General features: G+C 45.2%; 1 protein-coding gene across 1 annotated transcript in view; it reads left to right on the forward strand.

Moving 5' to 3' along the window:
• Positions 1–12279, forward strand: part of AIFM3 (AIF family member 3) — a 103722-nt gene extending 91443 nt beyond the window's left edge. The window contains exons 18-20 of the mRNA XM_075898215.1: positions 2721–2796; positions 9956–10060; positions 12140–12279. Of these exons, the coding sequence (XP_075754330.1) occupies positions 2721–2796; positions 9956–10060; positions 12140–12179 (221 nt within the window). The 3' untranslated portion in view covers positions 12180–12279. The remainder of the gene's footprint in view (positions 1–2720; positions 2797–9955; positions 10061–12139) is intronic.
• Positions 12280–12519: the final 240 nt, after the last annotated feature.

The raw sequence follows: 12519 nt of genomic DNA on the forward strand, positions 1-12519 counted from the left end.
TTTTCCGTTGCTGTTTTGGCTGTCTTCATGTAATGAGTTGGCCACCCAGTCTACAATGTCTTCCTCTTTATCCTTCGAACATCATTCTCTTTTCTCATCATTAACTCTTTCCAAAAAAGAAATCCATGGAAGTTTGCTTGATCATCTTGCCGCTGTATTTGATGGAAGTGATTAGACACAGTTCCCGCTGTCCAATTTAAATGGAGTACATGTGTTATCATCCTTTCTAACAACTCAAGCTAGTAAATACACCAAAATAGGGAATACTTCAAATAGCTATATCAATAAAACAAGTAGGGAGGGAAGGTAAACTTCCCCCAGCCAGAGCTCCTGCCTCCCATGGAGCCTGGACCACAGGCTGGGCACCAACGAGTTCCCTCCACAAGGCACTGGCGTGGACTCCCTCTAGGAGAACCTGATCCGAAGCAGTTGCCAGAATGCAGCCCCTATGCAACACAGGCAATGCATGAGTTAGTATTCCACATCTTGAGAACCTGGGGCATCCTGAACAGCTGCTCTGGCAGCCATGGAGGTTGGGTGGAGGTTTGCCCTTTGCTGCTGCCGGAGACAGAGTGCTGTAGTGGGACAGTAGGAGCAAGGCAGAGGCAGAATCTCTGCACCCTCCTGACTTGCCCAGGGAAGGAAGATGCATGTCACAGGCTTGAGAGATTTATATGGTTTTGTGCAAGCCTCTACTCTCGGATGCTGAGGCTGCTGCTCTTGCCCAGCTTTGGGCTGGCTCCCTTTGTGCATTGATTGATCCTTTTTTAGAGTCCCCCCCCCCCCCCCCCTCCGATCCCCAGTCTGGAAAGCCTGGCAATAGCAAGTCAAGCCTGCAGGAGGAGGCAGTCAGGTTGGGGGGGGTGGGGGACAAATTGCAGCCCAGCTGCTGATGGTGGAGAGATGCATTGGAAACTATGGGGAGGGGGGGTGCATGTGCACCCTTTGCACACCCACCCACATATGGGCCTGCTCTGATCCCCTCCCATCCCAGCCATGTACTTCCTCCCTCCCTCCCTCATTATTGATTTTTAAAAGGAAAGAAAAACTTTAAAACAAATCATGTCTTGCTGAGGTGACTGCCAGGAATGTGCTGCCTGAGCTTTGGCACCGGGGATGCCTGAGAAGTGCACCAACAAGCTGGGGCCTATTGGGGGAGAGTTAGTCCAGTTTCAGGCCCTGGCTTTCTTCTTTATTTTATTTTATTTTTTTGGCAATGCAGCTGGAGCCTGGAAGGAGCCTGCTGCGGAGGAGAGAGGCAAAGGGGGTAGAGCAGTCAGGACAGGAGAAAGGGGGCTGTGACAACAGAAAGAAGGAAAGGAAAGAAAAGTGGAAGCCTCCAGCTAAGGCTCTTTGGCTGCAGGAAGGGGAAGGGGCGTGGTGAGAAGCCAGCCTACAGGCAGAGCAGAGGGATATCGATGGGCTAAAGGGAACTGGGAATAGATGGAGAAGAAGGGAAGGGAAAGGGAAGAAGGGGCATGAGTGGGACAGGGGACCAAGCTGGGGAGAGGCTGGGCTGAAAGCAGCAGGGGCTGACTTCGGCTCAGAGGGCTTTTCTCACCTTGTCCCCTCACCTCAACCCAGCCGCTTGGGTAGCAGCGGCACCTGCTCAGGCCCAGCTGCCCTGCCAGGGGGGCCCCGAGCTAGCTCCCAGGGCTCAGTGCGGCCAGGCAGCAGCAAGTCTCTATGTGTGCGCACTGGACAGGCTGGGAGCAGTTAGAGGCAGGGGGGAGGCTCCTACTGAACAGTGATTGTGGAGGGAGCCTCCCAGCAGTGCTAGTGCAGGCGGGAGTAGAGCGGCTCATGGGCCAGCTTATTCTTCAGTCTCTCTTCCTGCAACAGAAGCAGGGTGGGAGTCTAGCTTGGAGGTGCCCAGGAGCTTCTCCGCTAGCTCAGCCACCCTCTACTTAGTCCCAGTCCTGGCTGTCAGAGCAGCTGCCCTCCATGCAGCCCCACCAGCCAGGCCACACAGCAGTTGCTGGAGCAGGAACCAGGGCTACGGTGAGGTTTCCTCAGTAGGAACAGCCTCACTGTGGCCCCAGTTCTGGCTGCAGCACACTGGGGCAGCTATCCGTCGTGTCACTCACCTTCCAGCAGGAAGTGAGTGAGTGGGTGGAGAATTTTTTTGTGTGGAGCTACGCCGGTGTGCACCTTCTTACAGGGAACTATGCTCCCCAGACAGGAAGCTCTATGTGAGCAGGGCTCAATTAGCATCTGCACAGCTATGCTGCTGCACACAACTTACAGGGAACCCCATCAATCATCAAGACAAGGGGCATGGCCTGGCAACGTGCCACAGCCCAACAGCCAGTGGTTCCTGGCTGAGCACTAGTCCAAGGACTAGCAATTGGGAACCACTGCTTTAGAGACTTTAGCCCCTAGAGGGCAGAGTGTGGCTTCCCTTAGGATTGAGACTATGATTGAAACATTTGGGAGACGCCTTAGCAAAGAATGCTGGGTCGTTGCAATTGTCACACCAACCTTAGCACTGGGTGTGTACGTGTCATAGAATGCGATTGTACAAAAATAGGTTGTGTCTGTAGGACTGAAAAATGCCATGTGACGTGCTATAAACTAGAACAGTGACAAACAAAAGGGTGCTTGTGTGTCTTTGTATGCAGGTGTTTGCCTATGTGTATAAGACTGCATAATGAAGAGTGAGGGCAGATGGAACAGAATCCTGTCTCCTGCACTGTTTTGATGCTTCCTCTGTTTTTCAGGCCATGGGGAAGGATTTGATGATGTCATCTTTCAAGGTGATTTAGATGAACTGAAGTTTGTGGCATTTTATACCAAGTAAGTGTTTCTCTTTCCTTTGAGAGATCCCATCATGGATATTAATCTGTCTGCTCAGTTAGAGTAGAATCAAATATTTCCGGATTTCTGCAATTTTTACTAGACATCAGGTTTTTCCTGTCCAAGAATTCAGGTTGTGCATTTAAAAAAATAGACTCATTTGAAATCAGAGAAGTTTTGCGTTTACTGCTGCATGAATGCACTAGGTTTGGTTTGCTCAGTGTGATGAATGGAGCCTGCTGTTGGGAAGTCTAGGCATGCCCAGTACAACCTGGATGTCAGAGTGTGAGGGTAGAGAAGGAACAGTGAATTCTTAAGAGTGACTTAAGTGCGTAACTCGCTTTTGGCACCTCAGTCCAACCTTTGGATACCATTGGCACTCACAAAGTCACTTCTCAGCTGCTATCTGTACCTCAGACAGTTTTGTTTACAAGGTCCATTGCAAGGAAGCATGTTAGGAAGAATGTAAACCAAGATGTTTTGTTTGCATCTTTTGTTTCCTGGGAGGCCACAAGCTCTGGAACCATTATAGTCACCCAATTAGTGCTCCCCCCAGCCTGAGTCAGTGCCAGGGGCATGCATAGCCCCAGTGATTTTCCTGACATCACTATGAAGACAAAATGGACTCCACTTCCAGCAGCTCAGCAAAGAGGGCTTGGGAAGGTTTTGCTCTGGTTGTGAAAAATACATGAAGGGCAGGTGGTATTGATGGGAAGGTAGAATGTTGCCTCACATACCACAGAATCAAATTACAAATTAGCAATGGAAAATTACCACATTACAAATTAGCAATGGAAAAGTCCTGATACATCATCCCACATCTCCTCCTGCTCCCTCATCTATCATCCACAATAAGCACTCCCCCTCCTTGCTCTTCACATTTGTTGTACTGATGGGGGCCTCAAAATTAATTCTGGGAAACTCTCTCAGTACAAAAGAAATGCAGTTTGTTATCTAAATATCGAACTAATGTGCAGAACTAGAAGTAGACCCTGAGAAGTGTAAAGCTAAAGGTGAGAGAGAAAAATGACCATTTCTATTTCACTGTTCAGCATGAGAGGGGCATGGATGGAGATTCCTTCAACAGGCCAGTTCATAACAGGTATAAGGTCCCATAAGTATTTTAGCCACTTAATGAATGTTACAGCAGCCCTGAAACTTTACTTTGTTGTGACAGGGCCAATGCAGATGCACCTTGAGACTCTAGTACACATGACTGGCTTTCTGAAGCCCCACCCCCATTTCCTCTCATCATAACCATCATCATGGCAAATCCCAAAGGGACATGGTCTCCTTGCAGAATAAGCACCACTTGGATTGATCTCCCACTACATCTTGCAGTCTGGCTGGCTGGATGTACAGGTCATCTCCATCATTGGCAATCTTATTGCACTGCTAAAACCTCGGGTGACAACATGAGCACTAGGGGTACGTCTAAACTACATGCCTCCGTCGACGGAGGCATGTAGATTAGCCAGATCGGCAGAGGGAAATGAAGCCGCGATTAAAATAATCGCGGCTTCATTTCAATTTAAATGGCTGCCCCACTCTGCCGATCAGCTATTTGTCGGCAGATCGGGGCAGTCTGGACGCGCCGCGTTGACAAAGAAGCCTTTCTTGATCGGCACAGGTATGCCTCGGCAGAGCAGGGCAGCCATTTAAATTTAAATGAAGCCACGATTATTTTAATCGCGGCTTCATTTCCCTCTGCCAATCTGGCTAATCTACATGCCTCCGTCGACGGAGGCATGTAGTCTAGACACACCCTGGTTGTGTAGCAGCATTCTTTGATAAACACACACTGTAATTCATTGGTCTTCTAGCCTAATAGTATATCTTTGCCAAGAGAACCACCAAACCCAAACCGTTGCTCATGAAGGCCATTGCTGGGTTCAGCTTTAAATACCCTCATTTGTGACCATGTCCACCCCTTAATAAGGAGTGGCTAATGAAAACAATAAGAACTGAAAACATCAGTCAAATGCTTGTCAGCCTTTTTCAACAACAAATTTCACTGGCATTCAGCAGAACTGGTAAAATTGCCACTCTATAAATCCACAACTTTGTAGTAGGCTTGATTTCATGGCACAGCAACAGAATCTGCTGAAGGACCTGGCACATGGCAGCAGCTGCCTACCTCTTCTGAGCAACCTCCAGCACTGACATTTCAAGTATTTGCCGGTTGCTTTCTGCTTGATGTCCAGTCTGGACAGGTTAATGCTAAGCGGATTGAAATGTGAAGTTGGAGAATGCTTGATAGCAGTGTCCGGAAGTGATTTTTACCCAGATTAATAACCACATGAATACATGTTATGTCAGGTGTGGGCCATAATTTTTACTGGGGGACCACTCCAATATTTTGGTAAGTGGTCAAGTGCTGCACTTCTATGAAAAGGGACCTGGGGCCTGGGATGGAGGTTAGGTGCAAAGAGGAGCTTGGGACAGGGGACTGGAGAAGGTGTGGGGTCTGAGAGAGTTTGGATGAAGGAGGAGGTTGTGATCTGGAGCAGAGGCTTGGAGTGGCAGGGTCCAGGATGGGGGTATGGTTCAGGAGAGGATTCTGGCTTGGTCAAGGATTGTAGGAGAGGGTACAGGGTCCGGGAGGGAATTGTGACCTGGGAGAAGGGGAGTATGGGGTGCAGAGGGTTTGGGTGTTGACCTTGGGAACGAGGAGGTGACGGCCTTATCCAGGTAGTTGTGTGGGTAGAGGGGGTGAGGTGCCAGAGGCAGGTTCTGGCAGGGAGATGCTCACCTAGATGGCTCCCAGGCAGCAGCCCTGCAGGAACTGAGGCAGGTTGCCTGCCTGTCTGCTACAGTCCAAGGCTGCTCCATATGGCTCTGCTCTGGCAGGGTGGGGGGAAGAAAGGAGGCTTTACATATTGACCATAGCAAAATTTCTCAGCTCCTATTGGCCAGACACTGGCCAATGGGAGTTGAGAGATTTTGCTGGAGGCAGGAGCAGCACACCAAACTTTCCCCTTTCTCCAGAGCATCCAAAGCAGAGAACAGCCTGTAGTTCAAAGCGGAGTGAGCTGTTCTGTGATAAGAATTCCAGTGAGGCAGCCACAGGCCCGATCCAGTGGCATGGCGGGCCGTATCTGGCCTGCTGGCCACATCTTGCCCACCCCTGTGCTACTTCTTGCCTGGCTGCAACAATTTTCCTAGCTGAACCAAGACAAGGCCATTGGTGTATTCGGGATCTCAAAGCAAAATGTTGTTCAGCTCCAACAACCACTTCCTCAGGCTTATCCATCAGCCATTCAATATTTGGTTTCCTGTGGGACTAGTGCTAAGAACTAGAGAATTAACCAGATCCCTTGGTAAATTCTTCCAAAGGTCAATTATCCTCACTGCTAAAAATGTGTGCCATATACATTCGTCAATCTTCAGTTTCCAGCCATTGGACCTTTGTTCTGACTTTGCTAGATTAAAGAGCTGTCTGCTGTCAGAATCCTTCATCTAGGTACTTGTCACCTCTTATGCTTCTCTTCAATGAGCAAAGAGATTGATGGAGATTTTCAAAAAGTATCTTATTTTTTCAGGCTGCAATGTATTAATCCAATTGATCTTTCTTCTATCCTTATTGGAGCTACTATTCTGATGAATCAATGAGTTCAAGTATTGTACTTTATCATCACTCTGTTCCTGCACTTGGATACATAAGGACCCTCTTAGTGGAATATTTCTTATTTTACTCTGATGAGGGATTGCATTGCTTTTCATGATGTTCTATACATTAATCTCTTTGCAGGTCCCATTGAAATTGTCAACACTTTGTATTATTGTCAGAAGCCTCATAGTCACTTGAATGCCTACAGGTTCATTTTGATTTGATTTCTGTACTACGTGCCTCTTATCTATATAACATTTCCAACTCCCTTTAGCAATGAAAACTATTGTCTGTTATTAGACCTGGTCCTTATTAGAGCCGGTAGAATTAGTGACTTCTCAGTTTGCTGTCATTTCCAAAAAATATTTTATAAAATTTCAGCTAAACCCAGACCTAATCCAAAAGCTCTGGAAAAAAATAAACATTGACAAACGTTTTGTTCAGTCTGAAAATGAACTATTTCACTTTGCTTCCAGGTGCTTTTTAACATATGGGCAAAGGAAATGAAGGGCTAGAATGACAAAATAGCTGGAGGAGGTGCATGGTCTGTCCTTTATAATTTTTAGTCCAGGAGTTGGGACACTCACCTTAGATGTGGGACATTCAGGTTCATTTCCTCCCTCCATTCTGTGTGGTGAAGGGATGGGAACATGCTTCTAACCACATGAGAGTTAAGTGTCCAAACCACCGAACTATAGGCAAGGCCACAGTGCCTCTTTCTCCCTCTCTCCTCTTGAAGCTGTTCTACCATGTGTAAACTTGACTGTCTTCCAAAGAAGGAATAAGTCTGATTGTAGCATCTGATGGTTCAGCACTCACATGGATGGTGGTAGACCCAGGTTCATGTCACTTGGGCAGTGGCTTTTTAGTGACTTATACACAGTGGAACAGCATGTTATCTCCTGGCCCAGTAACATGAAATATACAAGCCCATATTGAACTGAATATGGGTTTCCCACATCTGAAGTGAGTCCCCTAGCAAGTGACCTAAAGGACATAGCCCTCTTCTGACTAGCCTGTGATTTTTGGCTAAAATACAAAATAAAAAGTTGGCTAACATTATTTGTAAATTAATGAGTTTTGAATCACCCCAAACTACATTTTTAAGTGAATAAAATTTATCAAAAACATTTTTCCGAACTCTTGTCCTCATAACTACCTGAGCTTGTGTCAGTTGAGTGCAACATTAATTGCACACTTGAAACTGAATGCAGATATTCAGGAGTGTCTGGGAAACCTGTAATGAGAACATAGGACCTTATTCATTTCTGGATCCCACAGACAATGCACAAACCACTTCACATTCTATTTTCAGTTCACATGGGGACTATTCTTACTGAATTTATACAAAAAATATGGGCTTTAAAATATCATTTTTGTGATATTACTAGCAGACAGCATTTTTTCCAGGACTCTTGGTTGGAGTTAGCTACACAACTGACATCACTACTTTGAAGGCATGGTTTACTTGCAGTGTGGCTTCTATTTTCATCCATTTGTAAAAGAGATACTTTGTTTCTTAGTATGGACATTTACTTCATTGCCACTAATACTCATTGGAAAATCAATCAAATTGTATCATCAATATTTAAATTCCCTCCTCCTTTAGCAATCTCCTGTCTTAGAGTGATTTGTCTTTGCAATTATTTGGTTTTGAGTCATTTCATGATCCCGACACCAAAACTGAATGGAGAGACTGGTTTATATCATGCCTCTGTCTCTCTTTCCACCCATCAGTTCTCTAGGGGTTTGGTGCTCTTTACTGTAAACAAAGCATTTGGCTGAAACATTATCAACAGTTCAAGGTACTTATTTTATGCAACTGTTGTTTGAAGATTCAAATGCAGAATCGCAAATGGCATGAAAATTGTAAGCTGTGCTTAGAGACCCAGATAATATAGCAGAAGAGCTTTCTTTTGTTCTGCAGAAAAGTAAGCATTGATAGTGTTGATAGTGAAAGAAAGAGACCAAATTGGAATGGCCAAAGGCTGAGATCAACCTGGTCAGCAGAGGTTTTTGACTAGCTTAAGTAAAGTAAATGAGCAGGCAGGAAGCTTAAACTGCGGTTTTTATTTAAACACGCTCTCAAAGGGCTGGATCCTGCATAGAGTGAGTGGATATTGCTGCATAAATAACCACAGTATAAAACATAAGAAGCAGGAAAAGGAGCATGAGGTTCAAGTAACCATTCAGCATTTATGGGATGGAGCTGCATGGCCATCAGATGAATTGCTCCCAGTTTGCACTGGATGAGAGCAGAATTAGGCCAATGAAGCTTAACCATGCCTGGATCCAAGTATTGCATTCCAGCACATCTTTGAGAGAAGGCTAACACCTGGGCTACGTCTACACTGGCGGCTTCTTGCGCAAGAACTCTTTTGCGGAAGAGTTCTTGTGCAAAAAATATTCCACAAGAGTGCATCCACACTGCCATGTGCTTTTGCACACGAGCATCCATGGCAGTGTGGACACTCTCTTGTGCACGAAAGCTCTGATGGCCATTTTAACCATAGGGGCTTCTTGCACAAGAAATTCATGTTGCCTGTCTACACTGCCCTATTGTGTAAGAGCTCTGGTGCAAGAGGGCTTATTCCTCATGGGCAGAGGAATAACACTTCCAGAAGAAGCCCTGTTTTACAACGCTATACTGTAAATTTACTTGTGCAAGAACACTTGTGCAGTGTAGACAGCAGGCAAGTTTTTGAGCTGCCAGTGTAGACATAGCGCTGGTGCTTTCTATTGTCAGCCTACAGAAATGAAGTCGACAGGTAGCTACTATCTCAATGTTGTCCTTCTCCTTATAATCTTTTCCCCCCAAGTTTTCTTTATCCACTTCTATTTACTCTATTGGAAGGAGGGTTCTGAACAGGAATAAGATGAATGACAGTGAAGTATTAGCCAGGGGTAGTTTTTAGCATTGCCACCTGTGACACCAGTTAGGGTTCAAAGACCTTCTTGTAGGGAAAGATGTATAGTTACGGGTCAGAAAAGGAAGACATGTGGGAGACGATGTAGTTTACATGATGAAATTATTAAAACATTTCACCTCCACCTATTTTCCCCACAATCTACAACACTGTGGATTCTATGCACATTAGAAAGAATTGCATCTAGCATGTTGTCTAAGCTCTGACCTTCTCCACTAGAGGCAGCTGGACGTTATTTCCCATCTCAAAAAAGTGTATTAGGGTGTTTTAGTACATAAATATTCAGAGTTCCACGGGGCACACTGCCCCATTTTGACTAGGGGCAATGTGCTCAGCTCTGTTGTCCCACAAGCAAAGCTGGGACCAGGCATGAAGCCACTCCCCACCCACCATCTGTTCACGTGCTGCTCACCGACTTCTCCCTCTCACCAGGTGCTGCCACTGGATGTAACAAACTTTGGGGGTACAAGGGCTGGAGCTTGGAAGTGATTGTAGGTTCATAATCACTGGTGGTTCCATCAAGGAGTTTTGCCATTTGTGAAGGAATAAAAAAAATGTCTGTCTGCAGCCAGTCTCGGCATCATCCCCAGTGTCTCCTTCCCACCTCTCATCTCTGTTGTAGGAACGAGGAGGTGATTGCTGTGGCTAGTATGAACTATGACCCGATTGTGTCCAAAGTCGCTGAGGTCATGGCCTCTGGGAGAGTGATCAGAAAGCGAGATGTGGAGTAAGTAGAAGCTGCTAAAGACAACTGAACATACAACTATTGTGACATAAATTGGGCCAAGTAGAATCAAAACCAAATGAGTGAGTGATCCTCAGCCAGCAGGTGCCAGAGCAGAAACACCACGGAGACCAGAAGCAATGGTTCATACCATTTTAGTATCCATATCCATCTGTTGTTTGTTAGTGCAGACTGTTCTTACTGAATACACTCACTCATCTCTAGGTCCTCTAAACTCATTAACCCTTTCCCATGCACTATTCCTTGCCTCACCACACTCCTGCCTCATTCACTGTTCATCCTCAATCACATTTGCCCATTGATAGCCTCAAGAGGGAACTAGCCATGCCAGCCAAACAAAGAACAGTTCTGCAGGATCCCTGCCTGTGTACTGACCAAGCCACAATGACCGAGAAGAAAACCTGTATCTAATAGAACGTGGCATGGTATATACCCACAATGGAAGGGGAAGCATTCTAAAGGTAGACGTAAGTGCCACACAACTTATACAGGTGATGCCAAGAAAATACTTGGAGATTTTCTTTAAGCAGAAATCAATCCCACAGCAAAGATAAACCCTTTCACTCAGGCAAGTTGAAATGGATATGCACCAGATCACTTCAGATTGTCCCAAGGACAAATTTCAGTTTCTGGCTCAAATCATTAAAGAGTTACGGCTTTAACAATAAAATGCATTTTTACAATGGCCCTAATGTATTCACCCCCGCTTTGTTTTCAGAAGCACCCAATTTATTCTTAATGAAACTTTTTTAACCTTTACATTTATTCAGCACCAGATGTGAAAAATATCATGTTGAAAGGGAAATGTTACTTGCAGCTTTAAGCTACTGTAATTGGTGAATTTTTTGTAATGTGAAGTCTTTAAACAATGGTTTGAAGATTTAACATCTGGCTGAGTTACTGAAGGTTCTATTTCAGGAGTGAGTGAAATTCTAAGGCCTGCAGTGTGCCGCATCTTGGTCAGAAGGGCCTCTTCCCATAGTGGGGAGTTGAGCATTATACCCTCATTGCTTGCAGATCATAGAAAGCAGCCACAGCTGCTTTTTGTTTGGCCTGTCAGAACCCATCAAGATCTCTGCCTCTCCTGGAGTTTGGGGTAGAGGACCCTGAATATTAACCGAACATTTTCTCTTTGTTTTCTTGCTGCATTCACATATTTAAGGCTGTTCATTCATCATGGCAAGTATGTTTCCTTTTGTATCTTGAATCTGCCACATGTTATCAATGAAGGGTTAAAGTGACAGATTTTAAGTTAATGTCAACAACTGAAGGCCCTGGTTTGGGAAATGTTCCCAATTCCTGCAGAAGGGTCATATACTCTGCTTATTTATTTGCTCAAGTATAGCAGCCAGTCACATGAAAAGACTCCCTTGCTTGGAATTAAGTGGTTTCACTATGGTTTGTTTCCTCTGCATAGAGCAGTTGATAAATCTGTTGCTTCTCTGGAAAGGGAGTTTGGACATATGTAGCCAGATTTGCTAATGTACCCACAAGTAGCACTCATTCCTAAACCTGTACATGTGCATGCATCTAGACCACGGCTAGTACTATGGGCATATTTATCATTACATGGGTTTGCTTCTAATTTGGTTCAACAACTAATTCTATTAAAGCAGTGGGAAAACCCTGTGTAAGCCATTCTGACTTTAGTTTAAAACTGTTTTTAATGAATTTAATTTAATTGAAAAAGCAATCAACCAATTTCACCTAAAACAACATCAACCAAGTTTAAATTGAATTAAGAGTGTCTACACAAGGCTAAACCACTTTTTTTAAAAAAAATCACACAGTTAAACCAATGCAACTTGGGGTATTGACAAGACTTTAATGACACAAATCCTGGACATGCTTCCCTCTCTGCACTTGGCTTTAGCAAGTCAATAATCTGTCCTAGTTCCTCACAAGGACTGCAGGCAAATCCAAGAACACAGGTTGTTCCCTCAAGAGAAATTGAAGCAGCTTGATAGCTAGCAATTACTAGCCCATGCAGAAAGCAAACTCAGAAACACCAGGTGAGCAGATTTGGTTAATCCTGTCATTATGCTTTTGTCTTTGCCTTAGAACAGGAGACATGTCTTGGTTAACTGGAAAGGGCTCTTAACATGGGAAGGAATTGATTCCTGCCGAGGCTGCACTTGCTAGAGAGGAGACCTGGATGATCAGGAGGATCCACTGCTAAATGCAAATCTAGTCAGCTGAGCCATTGACTCATTCAATCCTTGAAGAATCCAGCATCTTTCACTGAGCAGTCATCTTCCCAACAATGCCCTCTGTTCACACAGCTGGTGGTTCTGAAGCCCCTATAGCAGCCTGTGTGCTTGGGCTCTGCAGAGTTTAAAAATCCTATGGAAACACAAGAAGCATGCAGGGTCCCTGAGAAAGCATTGACTTGCATTGTCCCTCAGCATCTGAAGCAACCATGTGCTCTAGCACTGACAGCT

The sequence above is a fragment of the Pelodiscus sinensis genome, chromosome 15, assembly GCF_049634645.1.
Source record: "Pelodiscus sinensis isolate JC-2024 chromosome 15, ASM4963464v1, whole genome shotgun sequence".
Classification (NCBI taxonomy): domain Eukaryota; kingdom Metazoa; phylum Chordata; order Testudines; family Trionychidae; genus Pelodiscus; species Pelodiscus sinensis.